The 13,143-nt window shown below is 44.1% G+C and overlaps 1 protein-coding gene across 1 annotated transcript in view; it reads left to right on the forward strand.

Annotated features, from left to right (window-relative positions):
- Window positions 1–290: 290 nt before the first annotated feature.
- Window positions 291–13,143, forward strand: part of LOC140388219 (histamine N-methyltransferase-like) — a 71,009-nt gene continuing 58,156 nt past the window's right edge. Inside the window, exon 1 of the mRNA XM_072472024.1 lies at window positions 291–481. Within this exon, the coding sequence (XP_072328125.1) occupies window positions 345–481 (137 nt within the window). The 5' untranslated portion in view covers window positions 291–344. The remainder of the gene's footprint in view (window positions 482–13,143) is intronic.

A 13,143-nucleotide genomic window follows, 5' to 3' on the forward strand; every position in this document is an offset into this window, starting at 1 on the left:
TATTAACCCTTTGCATTCTGAACATTTGAAATAATGCCACAACAAGGTCAAGGGGTAGCTGTGAATATGGATGAGAGAGTTTGCATCAAAGGAGATATTAACGCCGGGACAAGAGGGCAGTGCGAGTTCATGATGAGTTGGGATACAAACGAAGATAGGGGCTAAAGGTTACCAAGATAATTGAGCTGAGCATTCACTGTGGCAGTTAATATTTACCAAAAGCAGGCAGCAATGGAATATTCCAAATTTTGTAATCAAGGTCTAGTCAAGGCAAAAGTCATGACCTGATTATAAAATTCAGACTGAACCGAACTTTACCTTTTCTGAACAGCAGGGAACGAAAGATGGAGTCATCTATGAAAGCCCTCTCCTCAGACTTTGGTCTGTATTTTAAATCATTTAATCTCTTCATAGAACGTTCCACTGAACATCAGTGCATGGAAAAGTTCATTGACGAGAATCTGCCAGATGTAGTGACCAGGTAAGGCTTGTTTAAGGTCATGTTCAAAACTGGGGATTCAGAATAGACTATGAGCTAGATAGTCTCTTACTTATTCAGTGGAAATCTTTCTTTAAATCTGTGTTAAGTTACCTCTAAATGTTTTCTTCTATTTACACAATGGTTTGCAACAGTGGGTAACATTCTTACTGATGGTTGAAAATTTCAGATATACAGCTTTTTGGGGGATCTAACTGACTATATTGGGAAAGAAAAAACAAAGCATTGTACAGGGTTGTGGACCTGTTCGACTTCTCCTCATACAGATTAGTTCATCTTGCAGTAAAGCCAGACCTTAAAATCGCCAGCCACTGGAAAAGGTGAATACGGGTTGGAAATGTACTCACCTGAAAATGGTACCTCAGGCATTGGGGATGAGGGTAATGAGGAGAGAGGAGTGAGTTCAATTTTAAGTTTCATGTAACATTTTCGAGCTACGTCAATATCTGGAAATTTGTCCCCTCTGTTCCCAAAGGAGATGGCTAATGGGGATAGGGGCTTGAAATCTCCGTTTGGGAGGCCAGTTTACATGCGGATTACATGCGGATTTCACTTCCATTGGGGACACTATTCGGTAAGTGAGTCAGGGCATGCTACTAGGCTGGCACTCTGCTGGCTAGAATTGCGAACAACCCCTGACCCAGTGAGCGTTCTGACCAATGATGCCTGAGTTAGCATCAAAGAGCCTGACAGCTGGAGCTGTTTTAAGTGCTCCACTGGCCGCACACTCACTGCTGCCAGGAAGCTGGCTCACAGAAGATCTGCCCTCCGAGTTTGAGAATTTGACCCACAGCTCCAAGTCAGCAAGGAGAGGAGGGATACCCTCGCCCCCGGGGTGGGTCGCAGACTCAAACCTACCCTCCTGAACACACTTGGGAGGTGGTGGCAGCAGCAGTCAGCACTGCCAGCCTCACTAGGAGGAGACAACTGGTGATTCGGATGGGTGCTGGTCACTGGTGAGGCCTCTGCCCCAAGAGGGGCAGAGAACCAGCGTGTGTTCCAAAGGCCAAGGTACAGGTGTCCTTTGGGTGGGATGAGCTCTGCTGATCCCCTGTTTCCTCTGCAGTGTGGCAGCACTTCTGAGGAGTGCGAAGACCTGCTGGGCACCTGATTGAGCTTAGCCATATCCAGCCAGTTGATAAAACAGCTCGGGCACCAGGGTGTCCAAAGGGTGGGCTCCTATATGCATGGCATTCAAAGCACACAGGCAGCACCCAGCAGTGAGAGTAGCCTGGAGCCTGTAAGTAGGATCAGAGAGCTGCATTTAAAACACATATTTCAGCAATGATGGTCTGAACCAGGCAACCCTGATCCTAAGGGGGACACCCCGAGTCCATGGACTTAGCTCGAAGTTATATCTAGCTACTGCGCCTGACCCAGGCAGCAACTCCCCAGCAAGCCCGATAATATTTTAGTTTTTTTCAGAGTTTTGTTCAGCTCGCTCTCTCCCTCCACAGTCATGGCACCCAGGCCCTGCTTGTAAATACTTGCACCAATTCGCCCAGTGAAACTTCCACCTAAGAGGGATGGAGCATCGCAGAAGGGTGGAACATGAAGTGCTCAAGCCGCGAATGATATTAAAATACATGCAAATGACGGTTTTGCAAGTATCCTCCGGCACAGGATGGAAACTTCGATATCGTTGTTAACAAGAGGGCTGAGCATTTGTTCGGAATTGGAGCTTGCCGCATAACAGAATGTTTCCATTTCGAGCCATTCTCTGCCCGATCACGATTTCTGCTTCCGGTGTCGGGGAGTGGAGAATTCAGCCCAGGAGCATCACATAATCAAACTATTTGCTAAGATTTCATGAGCATGAAATGTTTTGAAGGTATAGCATTAACCTGGCGAAGCAAGAATAAAGGAGAAGAAATTAATATAAATTTTGGTGCACAAAATAACCCTTACTTAATTGAAGAAAAAAAACTTTCCAACTAGTTCCATTCAATAAAAATTAGCGCGGTCAAATGGCCATGCTGCGCACGAAACACAGTGCACCGCAGTGCAACGTGGGTGATATATACCGGGTGACCCCATTCCTGGGGTCTACTCGGCTCACAATGCCTTGTGAGATCCAAAGCGATCTTGCGAGGAGTTGTGATGTAAATACCCCCCATTGTGGTCGGCATCACTTTTTGGTAAATCTGCATATTAGAGCAAGACAGATAGTCTCACTCTAATGTGCAGAATCCCGAGGTACCTGTGGCTTTGGGATTCATCCCCTTTGTCTTGGAGACCTCGGGTAAGTACTGTTCAACACTGGTCTCCACAAACGGGGAGCAGAGGGATTGGGACTCTTGGGGGTCTCCCAGGAGAATGGAGGCCCTTTGGCCAGGGTAGTGCCTTGATGCTGCTGGTGCCACCTGGGCATCCTGTAAGTGCCAGCCTGGCACTGCCATTGTGCCCAAGTGGCACTACCAGCTGGTATGGGCACTACCATGTTGCCAAGCTGGCATTTTTTGCACAAGCGTTATCAGTCCGGTGGTGCACTGTATGGTGTTTTGGGGGGCTGGAAAAGCTCCCATAGTGTGGTCAGCTGGGTGTGGTCAGGGGTCATTTTGAGGGCCTCGCAGATCGGGGCACCCCGATCTCTTGCTGCACAGTTCTGGCAGGCAGAGCACCTCACTGTACAAAATGAGGCTATGCGTGGGCTCGGGCTGCGCGTTCCCCGCTGAGGCCCCTTAAACAACAGGAGAGCAGGGAAACATGTGACTAAATGCACATATTGTGGGACTTTGTTCCCAATTAGTTGTATTGTGCCCATGTTTTTTTTAAATTCATAAAGATTGATAGAAAACCCTGCAACAAATGAGTTCAATTTTTAATTAAATAATAAATTTGCAGGGCATTCCTCATTTTCTCTAATATCCCAATGGCCAGGAAATGGATGCCAGTGACATCTCTGTGGGTGGAACTTCACAGCCACTCCCGTTGGCAGGAGTTTCCACTCCCGACGAGGAGAAAGGAATTTTCAATGGTTTGCCACATTTTACGGCACAGCCCTGCCATATCGGGACTGTTAAATTCTACCCTGTCTATGAGTTTCACTTGCCACATTTCTGTAGATGTTGCAGGCACCAAGAATGCCAGGCGGGACCAGAAGGAAAAATAGCTCCAGTTAGCTGTTAACTGATCTGCAGCACCAGCCCAGGAGATGTTTTTAGTGGATCCAATCAGTGCGCGTAAGACAGGTCATTTAACAGAAAAGGGGGCAGTTTGATTGGCACCTTGCTGCTGCCAAACAGATCTCAGTCAGTTTTCATAGTTTCTGAGAGGATGCTGTAGTGATTGCATCACTGTATATATACAAGGGGACAATGTAAATGCAATACAACAAAGCAATCACTGGAGGGAGCACGGGAGATGTATAAATACAGACAGACAGGAAGTCAGAGACATTCTTCACAGGAACGGCAGCTGGTGAGCAGGACACAGACAGGCAGCTCAGATATCACATAGTATAAGTGTTGGAGAGAGAACAAACTCACATAAATAAAGCATCTACTTCAACTGAGCTTTATTCAGACACAAGGAATAATATATGGTACCAGGAGACTTCAGAACGCTTACTAGAAGATTACATAAGATGCAGACAAAGCAAGATCGAAAACAGAAGAAAACTCATACGTGGGAACTCCACTGCAGCTGAAAACTACCGGTAATTTAAGCCATAGATGGAAAATGTTTCAACGAACGTACAAACTATATATCGTAGCTAATGAGTTGAGCACGGCCTCAGAAGAAATGAAAATAGCACTTCTACGAGCAAGACATGCAGCGAGAGAAATTGATAATTGCTTTAATTCCTTGAAAGGTGAAGACAACACCAAATTAGAAGTAATACTTAAAAAAAGTGAAGATTACTGTAACACCAGTAACAATGCTGCTTTAAGACATTCAATGCTTGGAGACAAAATTGCACAGGGAATGAGTTATGGGAAACTCAAACAATCATTATCAGAACAGAAAGGTTTAACGCTGGAAATCGCGATTGACAAGTGCAGTTCACAAAAAAACTAACTTTTAAGTTTTTAACTCGAAAAAACGCCAACAAATTTCTTTTCCGCGGGTCTGCAGACATTAAACTGGCGTCTGAGCACATTTTAAACTGCCCGGGGAACAAAAGACGCAAATCTGGGTCTGTGCATGCGCAGGAAACCACAGGCGTGCATGTGCAGTTGGAAACAGCCGTTTTGGGTGCAGATCATTCTGCGCATGCGCAGATCATTCTGCGCATAACGCATGCCGTGCATGCGCAGCCAAAAGAAGGTCGCACAACGTTCGCCGACGGATCTGCGCATGCGCAAGCCGCACATGCACAGTTTCTAAAAAAGCGCACAGTAAAGAAAAATCGATTTGCACATGTGCAATCGATTCCTACGCTTTACGACATGAGCGCCATGATGTCGGACAACTCAAACCACGTCCACTAAAAGGGGAAATGCCCGGAAATCACAAACAAGACTCTTAAAGGCACAAAACCAACAAATTTAACCTCAAAAGGCACAACAATGCCTGAACCTCTACCAGCAGTTGAACATACCTTTCGCAACATGCAGTTTGCACCACCCAATGTGAAGAGCATAATCACAAATCCGAAACCAAAGAAGATGATTTGTTCATTGAACATGAAGAGGACAATAACAAATCCGAAACAAAAAAAGATGATTTGTTTATCGAAAAATACTACTCAGACATTGATGAGTTATTCGGACATGCTGATCATAGCATCAGCGACATGGTTGAAAAGTTCAACATGACTCTACTCATGGTAGATGATTATAATTACATGATGCAATGGCAGATCGTCGATACATTGGATGACAGCAACCTGTCAAATGCCCAAGAAGAAAATGACGCCACACAACAAGTACTGAACTACTCCATTGAGAGAGCACAGATCGACTCCACAGAGAGAACACGACATGACTCCACACACAGAGCGACGAAAGACTCCACACAGAGAGCGATGCAAGCCTCCACAGAGATCCCATTGACAGACTCCAAAATGGAGACAACTAAAGACTCCAGAATGAAGTCCATGCATGAACAAGACCATGAATATCTATCAACCGTATCTGAGAAAACAGAAGCAGACTATGAAAGTCTACCAAGCTCACATAATCACCAAGAAGACAATGTAAGTTTACCCACTGTATGTGAGACAAGTGCCGAAGAAATCACAATTCCCATACAAGATGTGCAAGATCACAGCGAGACTGACAGATCTCAGCTCGTCTGTAAAAAAGAACTTGACAATCAAACCACAACCACATGAGTCTAGTGAGACCTCATCAATTGAAACCTCATCTACTCTAAATTACCCACAAGAAAATGAAATCTTGAAGATTTTGACTCCAGTAGAGGAGCACCAAGAAAGCAAAGATGATTCAAATGAACCAGAAATTACTCCAGATGAGGAGCACCAAGGAAGCAAAGAAGAGGAACCAAATCCACCACAAATGACTGATGTCAGCAAGATCAATGCAACATCTGATCAGTCTCACAATCCTCAAGAAGAAACGCTCAATGAAACATCAGATACCACAAAGGACACTGACACCAATAAATTTGAGAATTACTCAAATTATCCACACGGAACAGTCATTGAGCGCAACAAGAACAACAAAAACCACAAGAAGCACAAGAACAACAACAGCAGCAACAAGAACAACAAGGAGCACAACAAGAACAACAACACAAACTACAACACAACAACAAAATCTACAAGAACAACAACAAAAACAACAACAAGAAGCATAACAAAGACAACAATGGCAACAACAATCACAACAACAACAACAACACCGAAAACAAGAAAAACAGAAACAGCAAGCATGACAAAAGCAATGACAAGTACGACAATGAAATCAACAAATACAGAAATGGCAGAAACAACAACAATGAAACAAGACCTGTACAACATGGTACAACCCTGCACATGAAGGACAATGCAACAGCACACTCCAAAACAATGACAAGACTACAAACACACCATGGCATGACAACGAATCTCACAAATTCACATTTGCTCAGGAACAAACAAACACACCAGCTTTCAAGGCAGGTGACATGCTAAATCGATATCACAAGCACAGCAAAAAAATCCACATCAGTCAACATCAGTGGTTCGACCATTTGAACACCTCATCATGACTTGTTAGTTACTTAAAAACAAGAACACTGACGACATTCACAAAGAAATTACAATATCAATATCACCACGTCAACAACAGAAAAAAACCCATCAACCGAACAAATTCATAAAGTTTGGACTCATAAATTTCTTTTATTAAGATTGGACTCATAAATATTAATTGGCTTTGTATAATCATCAATATCATCACAACTTGTACATATCATTTATCTACATGTTTTGTACAATTTTCTTTAACACAATGCAGAAAATATGTAAAAAGAAAAAAGGGGGGAGGTGGTGATATGCATCACTGTATATATAAAAGGGGACAATGTAAATACAATACAACTAAGCAATCACTAGAGGAAGCATGGGAGATGTATAAATACAGACAGACAGAAAGTCAGAGGCACTCTTCATAAGAACGGCAGCTGCTGAGTAGGACACAGACAGGCAGCTCAGATGTAACATAGTATAAGCACTGGAGAGGGAACAAACTCATACAAATAAAACAAGATTTGTTCAGACACAAGGAATAATACAGGTGCCACAAAGGTAATGCTCAGCATCATATTGCCATCCCCCTGCCCTTCCCCCCCACTGATAACATAGACTCTGTTTGGGGCAGACAAAATGAATATCTTGACTTCTAGTGATGGGCAAAACTTGATAGATGGAACATAATAGAGGAAAGTGTGAAGTTGTGCACTCTGGTAAGAAGAATAAGGAAGCTGATTATTATTTAAATGGAGAAAGATTTTTAATCAGCAAGGGAATCAAAGATTATAGGGATAAGGCAGGAAAATGGAGTTAAGAATTATCACATCAGATCAGTCATGATCTAATTGAATGGTGAAGCAGACTCAATGGGCTGAATGGTTTAAATCTCCTCCTATGTCTTATGCTCTTATGAAACAGTATAAAAACTGGGAAATTCTGAAAACTACACTCTCAGCTTACTCAGAGATATTTAAAAGCTCTTGCTGTTAAGAATTTTAAAAATCCTTCCCAATATGATAATCTAAAACTGATGTTATATTTTAACTGTGGCCCAATAAACTGTTTGTTTAACTTTCCTTCACTTTATGTAAGCACAATATGGTTCCTCTCTGTCTAAAATGTTATCAAATTTCCCTTTGCCAATCCTGCTTCCTAGATTTATCACAGTCTATGCCTATAAATCCCAAGTGATTTTCCCTCATGCCCCAGTGCTTTCCATATGAAATTCTGGAATGTTCCAGGACAGAATGTTCAATCTTTGAGAGTAATTGTTGAAGCAACTTGAAATGAAGAAAATGAAACGAAAATCGCTTGTTGTCACAAGTAGGCTTCAAATGAAGTTACTGTGAAAAGCCCCTAGTTGCCACATTCCGGCGCCTGTTCTTACCAAAGTGCACAACTTTGGGGATTTGGTGGTCTTATCAAAGTTTTGCAACTGCACTTATTGTTTTCCATTTTCTTTTCTTTAAGGTTCAAATTCATTATAAAGTACAAAGGTGCATAAAATTAACCAGAATAATTGAACTTAAATGTAAGATCTCGAACAATGCTGTTTCCCTTCGAAATGTACCATATTCTGCCTTTAAAATTGGCATTTTACTCTTTGAACTTTTAATTGATTCTGATCCCCTTCTCCTCCTCCACTAACAATAATGATAGAATGTTATCTACAATGTAAATTATGATTCTTGTGTAACTATTTGTTGTGCCAGTCATTGACTTGTTATTGGGATCACTGCTGAGTTGTCTGTTAGCAGATTTTCAGGATGTTGCAACTGATATGATGCTTTTGTTCAATGTCACACAGTTTTTTTTTGATTTCCATGTTTATATTTAAACATCTTTGGCTGGATTCCTCGTTCTGGAGACTAAGTCCCCACGCTGGCATGAAAACGGTTGCGCCAGGACAACTGGCACAAAACGGCCACCGATTCCCTGTTCCGGGGGGGGCTAGCAGCCATGCAGCATAGAGCTCCTAGCTCTAGCTGCCGATACGACCTGGAGAGTTGCCGGATCCGTGGTCGCGCATGCGCATGGCGACAGCCTGCAGCGGCCACGCCGTGCTTCATGGCGGATGTAAAATAGCCCCCCTCTTCAGCCGGCTTGCACGCCCTGAACCGGCCCACCACAGTGACCCCAGCCCCAAGTATGTGTTCTCCTGCCCGTGGATTGGCCGTCCCCCGACTGTGGCGGTGCTGGACTGAGTCCGCAGCCGCCAGACTGAGTTCCCGACGGATGAGACCATGAGAGACCCACGCCGTCAGGTACTCAGCCGGTCGGGTACGGAGCATCACGGGGCACGCCTCCGCCAACATTCGGAGGCCGTAGATACGGCGTGCGGCGTACTCTCAAAGTACACCACTTTTCAGAGGGCAGAGCATTGCAAAAGCGGCACCGCCCCCAATTTCAGCGCCATCGGGAATTCTCTGACTCATCACCAAACATGAATTCGACAATGCAGGATGAGTAGGTGATATTATGCGTAAAGCAATTCTGTATATAATTTGTACAACATGTGGCTCTGTGCGTCAAGGAGTTGTGAGTAAGTTGTGTTGGTAGATAGAGTATTTTGCAGTAGCTCTATAATAGTTAGTGTTAGTAGTTTGTTAATTATTGTTTCATCATAAATTATTTAAACTCGGTGGGACCAGTACAAACCAGACAGTGTGCACCTGGGTAAGTCTGGAACCAATGTCCTAGGGGGGGTGTTTGCTAGTGCTGTTGGGGAGGGTTTAAACTAACGTGGTAGGGGGATGGAAACCGATGCACAAAGTCAGAGGGAATTAAAGTGGGGACAGAAACAAAAGGCAGTAAGGGGAAAAGTGAAACGCAGACAAACCAAGTCAAAACTCAAAAAAGGCAGTTTTTTTAATACAGTACGGCGTACAGAGACTGTGGAGTACTTAGGGAGAGTGTACAAAACATGACCGGACAGATCGTTTGAGAAAGCATGGCAAAAAGCAAGGGAAATCGAGATTAAACTGCATTTATTTCAATACAAGTGGCCTGATGGGCAAGGCTGATGAACTCGGGGCATGGATGGGTACACAGGACTGGAATATTATAGCTATTACTGAAACATGGCTAATGGAGGGGCAGGACTGGCAGCTCAATGTGTCAGGGTACAGATGCTATAGGAAAGGTAAGAGAGGAGGAGTTGCATTTTTGATTAGGGAGAATATTAGCAGCACTGAGAGGGGATATAACCGAGGATTCACCCACTGAGTCTATATGGGTAGAACTGAAAGATAAGAAGGGAGAGATCACTTTGATAGGACTGTACTATAGGCCACCAAACTGTCAGCAGGAAATTGAGGAGCAAATATGTAAGGAGATTGCAGATAGCTGCAAGAAAAATAGGGTGGTAATAGTTAGGGACTTTAACTTTCCCAACATTGACTGGGACAGTCATAACATTAGGGGCTTGGATGGAGAGAAATGTGTTGTGTGTATTCAGCAGGAATTTCTCATTCAGTATGTAGATGGCCTGACTGGAGAGGGGGCAAAATCTGACCTCCTCTTGGGGAATGGGAAATAAGGAAGGGCAGGTGACAGAAGTTTTAATGAGGGATCATTTTGGGACCAGTAACCACAATTGCATTAGTTTTAAGATAGCTATGGAGAATGATAGGTCTGGCCCAAAAGTTAAAATTTAAATTGGGGCAAGACCAATTTTGATGGTTTTGGGGGTTGGTTGGGGGAGTCTGTTGGCAGGCAAAGGGTCGGCTGGTAAGTGGGAAGCTTTCAAAAGTGTATTAACCAGGGTTCAGGGGAAGCACATTCCTTTTAGAGTGAAGGGCAAGGCTGGTAGAAGTAGGGAACCCTGGATGACGCGAGAAATTGAGACCCTGGTCAAAGAGAAGAAGGAGGCATATGACATGCATTGGCAGCTGGGATCAAGTGGATCCCTTGAAGAGCATAGAGGTTGTCGGAGTAGAGTTAAGAAAGAAATCAGGAGGGCAAAAAGGGGACATGAGATTGCTTTGGCAGATAAGGCTTCTGCAAATACATAAATGGCTAAAGGATAATGAGGGAGAGAGTAAGGCCTCTTAAGGATTTACAAGGTCATCTATGTGTGGATCTATAAAAGATGGGTGAGATCTTAAATGAATATTTCCCACCAGTATTTACTGTTGCGAAAGGCATGGATGTCAGGGAACTTGGGGAAATTAATAGTGATGTGTTGAGGAGTGTACATATTACGGAGAAGGAGATGCTGGAACTCTTGAAGTGCATCAAGGTAGATAACTCCCCGGGGCCTGATTAAATGTATCTCACAAAGTTGTGGGAGGCTAGTGAGGAAATTGTGGATCCCCTTGCAGAGATATTTGAATCGTCGACAGCCACAGGTGAGGTGCCTGAAAATTTGAGGGTAGCAAATGTTGTGCCTTTATTTAAGAAGGACTGCAGGGAAAAATCTGGGAACTACAGACCGGTGAGCCTAATGTCTGTGGTGCGTAGGTTGTCAGAAGGTATTCTGAGAGACAGGATCTACAGGCGTTTAGAGAGGCAACGACTGATTAGGGACAGTCAGCACGGCTTTGTGAGTGAAAATCATGTCTCACGAATTGGATTGGGTTTTTTGGAGGGGTAACCCAGAAGGCAGATGAGGGCAGTGCAGGGATTATGGTATTGAAGGTGGAGTTGGAGTCAATGAATAGGAGTCTGATGTAGGAGTCCTTGTTGTTGGGATGCTACAGGGATGAGTGTAGGGCCACGGAGATCGCATTGGCTGTGGACCAGTTGTGGTGGATTGCAAATTGCCGTGGATCAAGGCAATCTGGGAGTATGGAGTTGATATGACACATGACCAAACTCTCAAAGCACTTCGCAATGATAGATGTAAAGGCCACCGGATGGTAGTTGTTGAGGCATGTTGCCTGGTTATTCTTTAGCACCAGTATGATGGTGGTCTTCTTGGAAATTTTGGAACAGAGTTGGGAGAGGTTGAAGATGTCCGTGAACACACCCAGCAGTTGGTCCGCGCAGTGCAGTTGACGTTATCTATATGGACTTTAGCAAGGCCTTTGACAAAGTACCGTATGGTAGGTTGTTGCATAAAGTTAAATCTCATAGGATTCAGGGTGAGGTAGCCAATCGTATACAAAATTAGCTTGATGACAGAAGACAAAGGGTGGTTGTAGAGATGTGTTTTTCAAACTGGAGGCCTGTGACCAGCAGTGTGCCTCAGGGATCAGTCTAGGGTCCACTGTTATTTATTATTATATCAATGATTTGAATGAGAATTTAGGAGGCATGGTTAGTAAGTTTGCAGATGACACTACGATTGGTGGCATAGTGGACAATGAAGAAGGTTATCTAGAATTGCAACAGGATCTTGATCAATTGGGCCAGTGGGCCGATGAATGGCAGATGGAGTTCAATTTAGGCAAGTGTGAGGTGATACATTTTGGTAGGTCAAATCGGGGCAGGTCCGACTCAGTAAATGGTAGGGGGTTGGGGAGACTTATAGAACAAAGAGATCGAGGAGTACAGGTTTATAGCTCCTTAAAAGTGGAGTCACTGTTGGACAGGATGGTGAAGAAGACATTCAACGTACTTGGTTTCATTGATGAGAACATTGAAAACCGAAGTTGGGAAGTATTGCTGAAGTTGTCGAAGTCATTTCGATTTCGGCGGCGGGAGAACAGCTGGTGAGTCAGTTTCAGCGGGAGCATTGCGGAAGGAGGTTGCTGGGAGGTAAGTCAACCTTTAAAAGCACTTGTCTTTGCAGGGGCAGGCCAGTCGATTTCGGCGGCGTGAGAACAGCTGGCTGGTTAGTCAATTTCAGCAGGAGCTGAGAATTTTTCTTTTCTTTTTTCTTTTCTTTCTTTTCTTTTTTTTAAAAATTAGTTTTTTAGGCGGGATCAGGAAGTCGACCCGCGGACGTCTGGGAAGACCCTCACCAATAAATTCTGGTGGAGAGGAAACCCGAGACACTACACGTGTAGTGTCTCCCAACCGCCCTCCTCCTCTAACCTAATAATAAAACCCATTGGTCTGAGGTAAGTACCATATTTTATTATATTATTATTTTTTTAAATAAAAATTTAATTTAGTTGTTAGCCAGATCTTGGTAGAAAGTTAGAGGAATGGCAGGGAAGGGAGTGCAATGTTCCTCCTGCAGGATGTTTGAGGTGAGGGATGCAGTTAGTGTCCCTGCTGATTTTACCTGCAGGAAGTGCTGCCATCTCCAGCTCCTCCAAGACCGAGTTAGGGAACTGGAGCTGGAGTTGGAAGAACTTCGGATCATTCGGGAGGCAGAAGGGGTCATAGATAGCAGCTTCAGGGAATTAGTTACACCAAAGATTGGAGATAGGTGGGTAACTGTAAGAGGGACTGGGAAAAAACAGTCAGTGCAGGGATCCCCTGCGGTCGTTCCCCTGAGAAACAAGTATACCGCTTTGGATACTTGTGGGGGGGACAACTTACCAGGGGTAAGCCATGGGGTACGGGCCTCTGGCACGGAGTCTGTCCCTGTTGCTCAGAAGGGAAGGGGGGAGAG

This window comes from Scyliorhinus torazame, chromosome 2 (assembly GCF_047496885.1).
Source record: "Scyliorhinus torazame isolate Kashiwa2021f chromosome 2, sScyTor2.1, whole genome shotgun sequence".
NCBI classification, from domain to species: domain Eukaryota; kingdom Metazoa; phylum Chordata; class Chondrichthyes; order Carcharhiniformes; family Scyliorhinidae; genus Scyliorhinus; species Scyliorhinus torazame.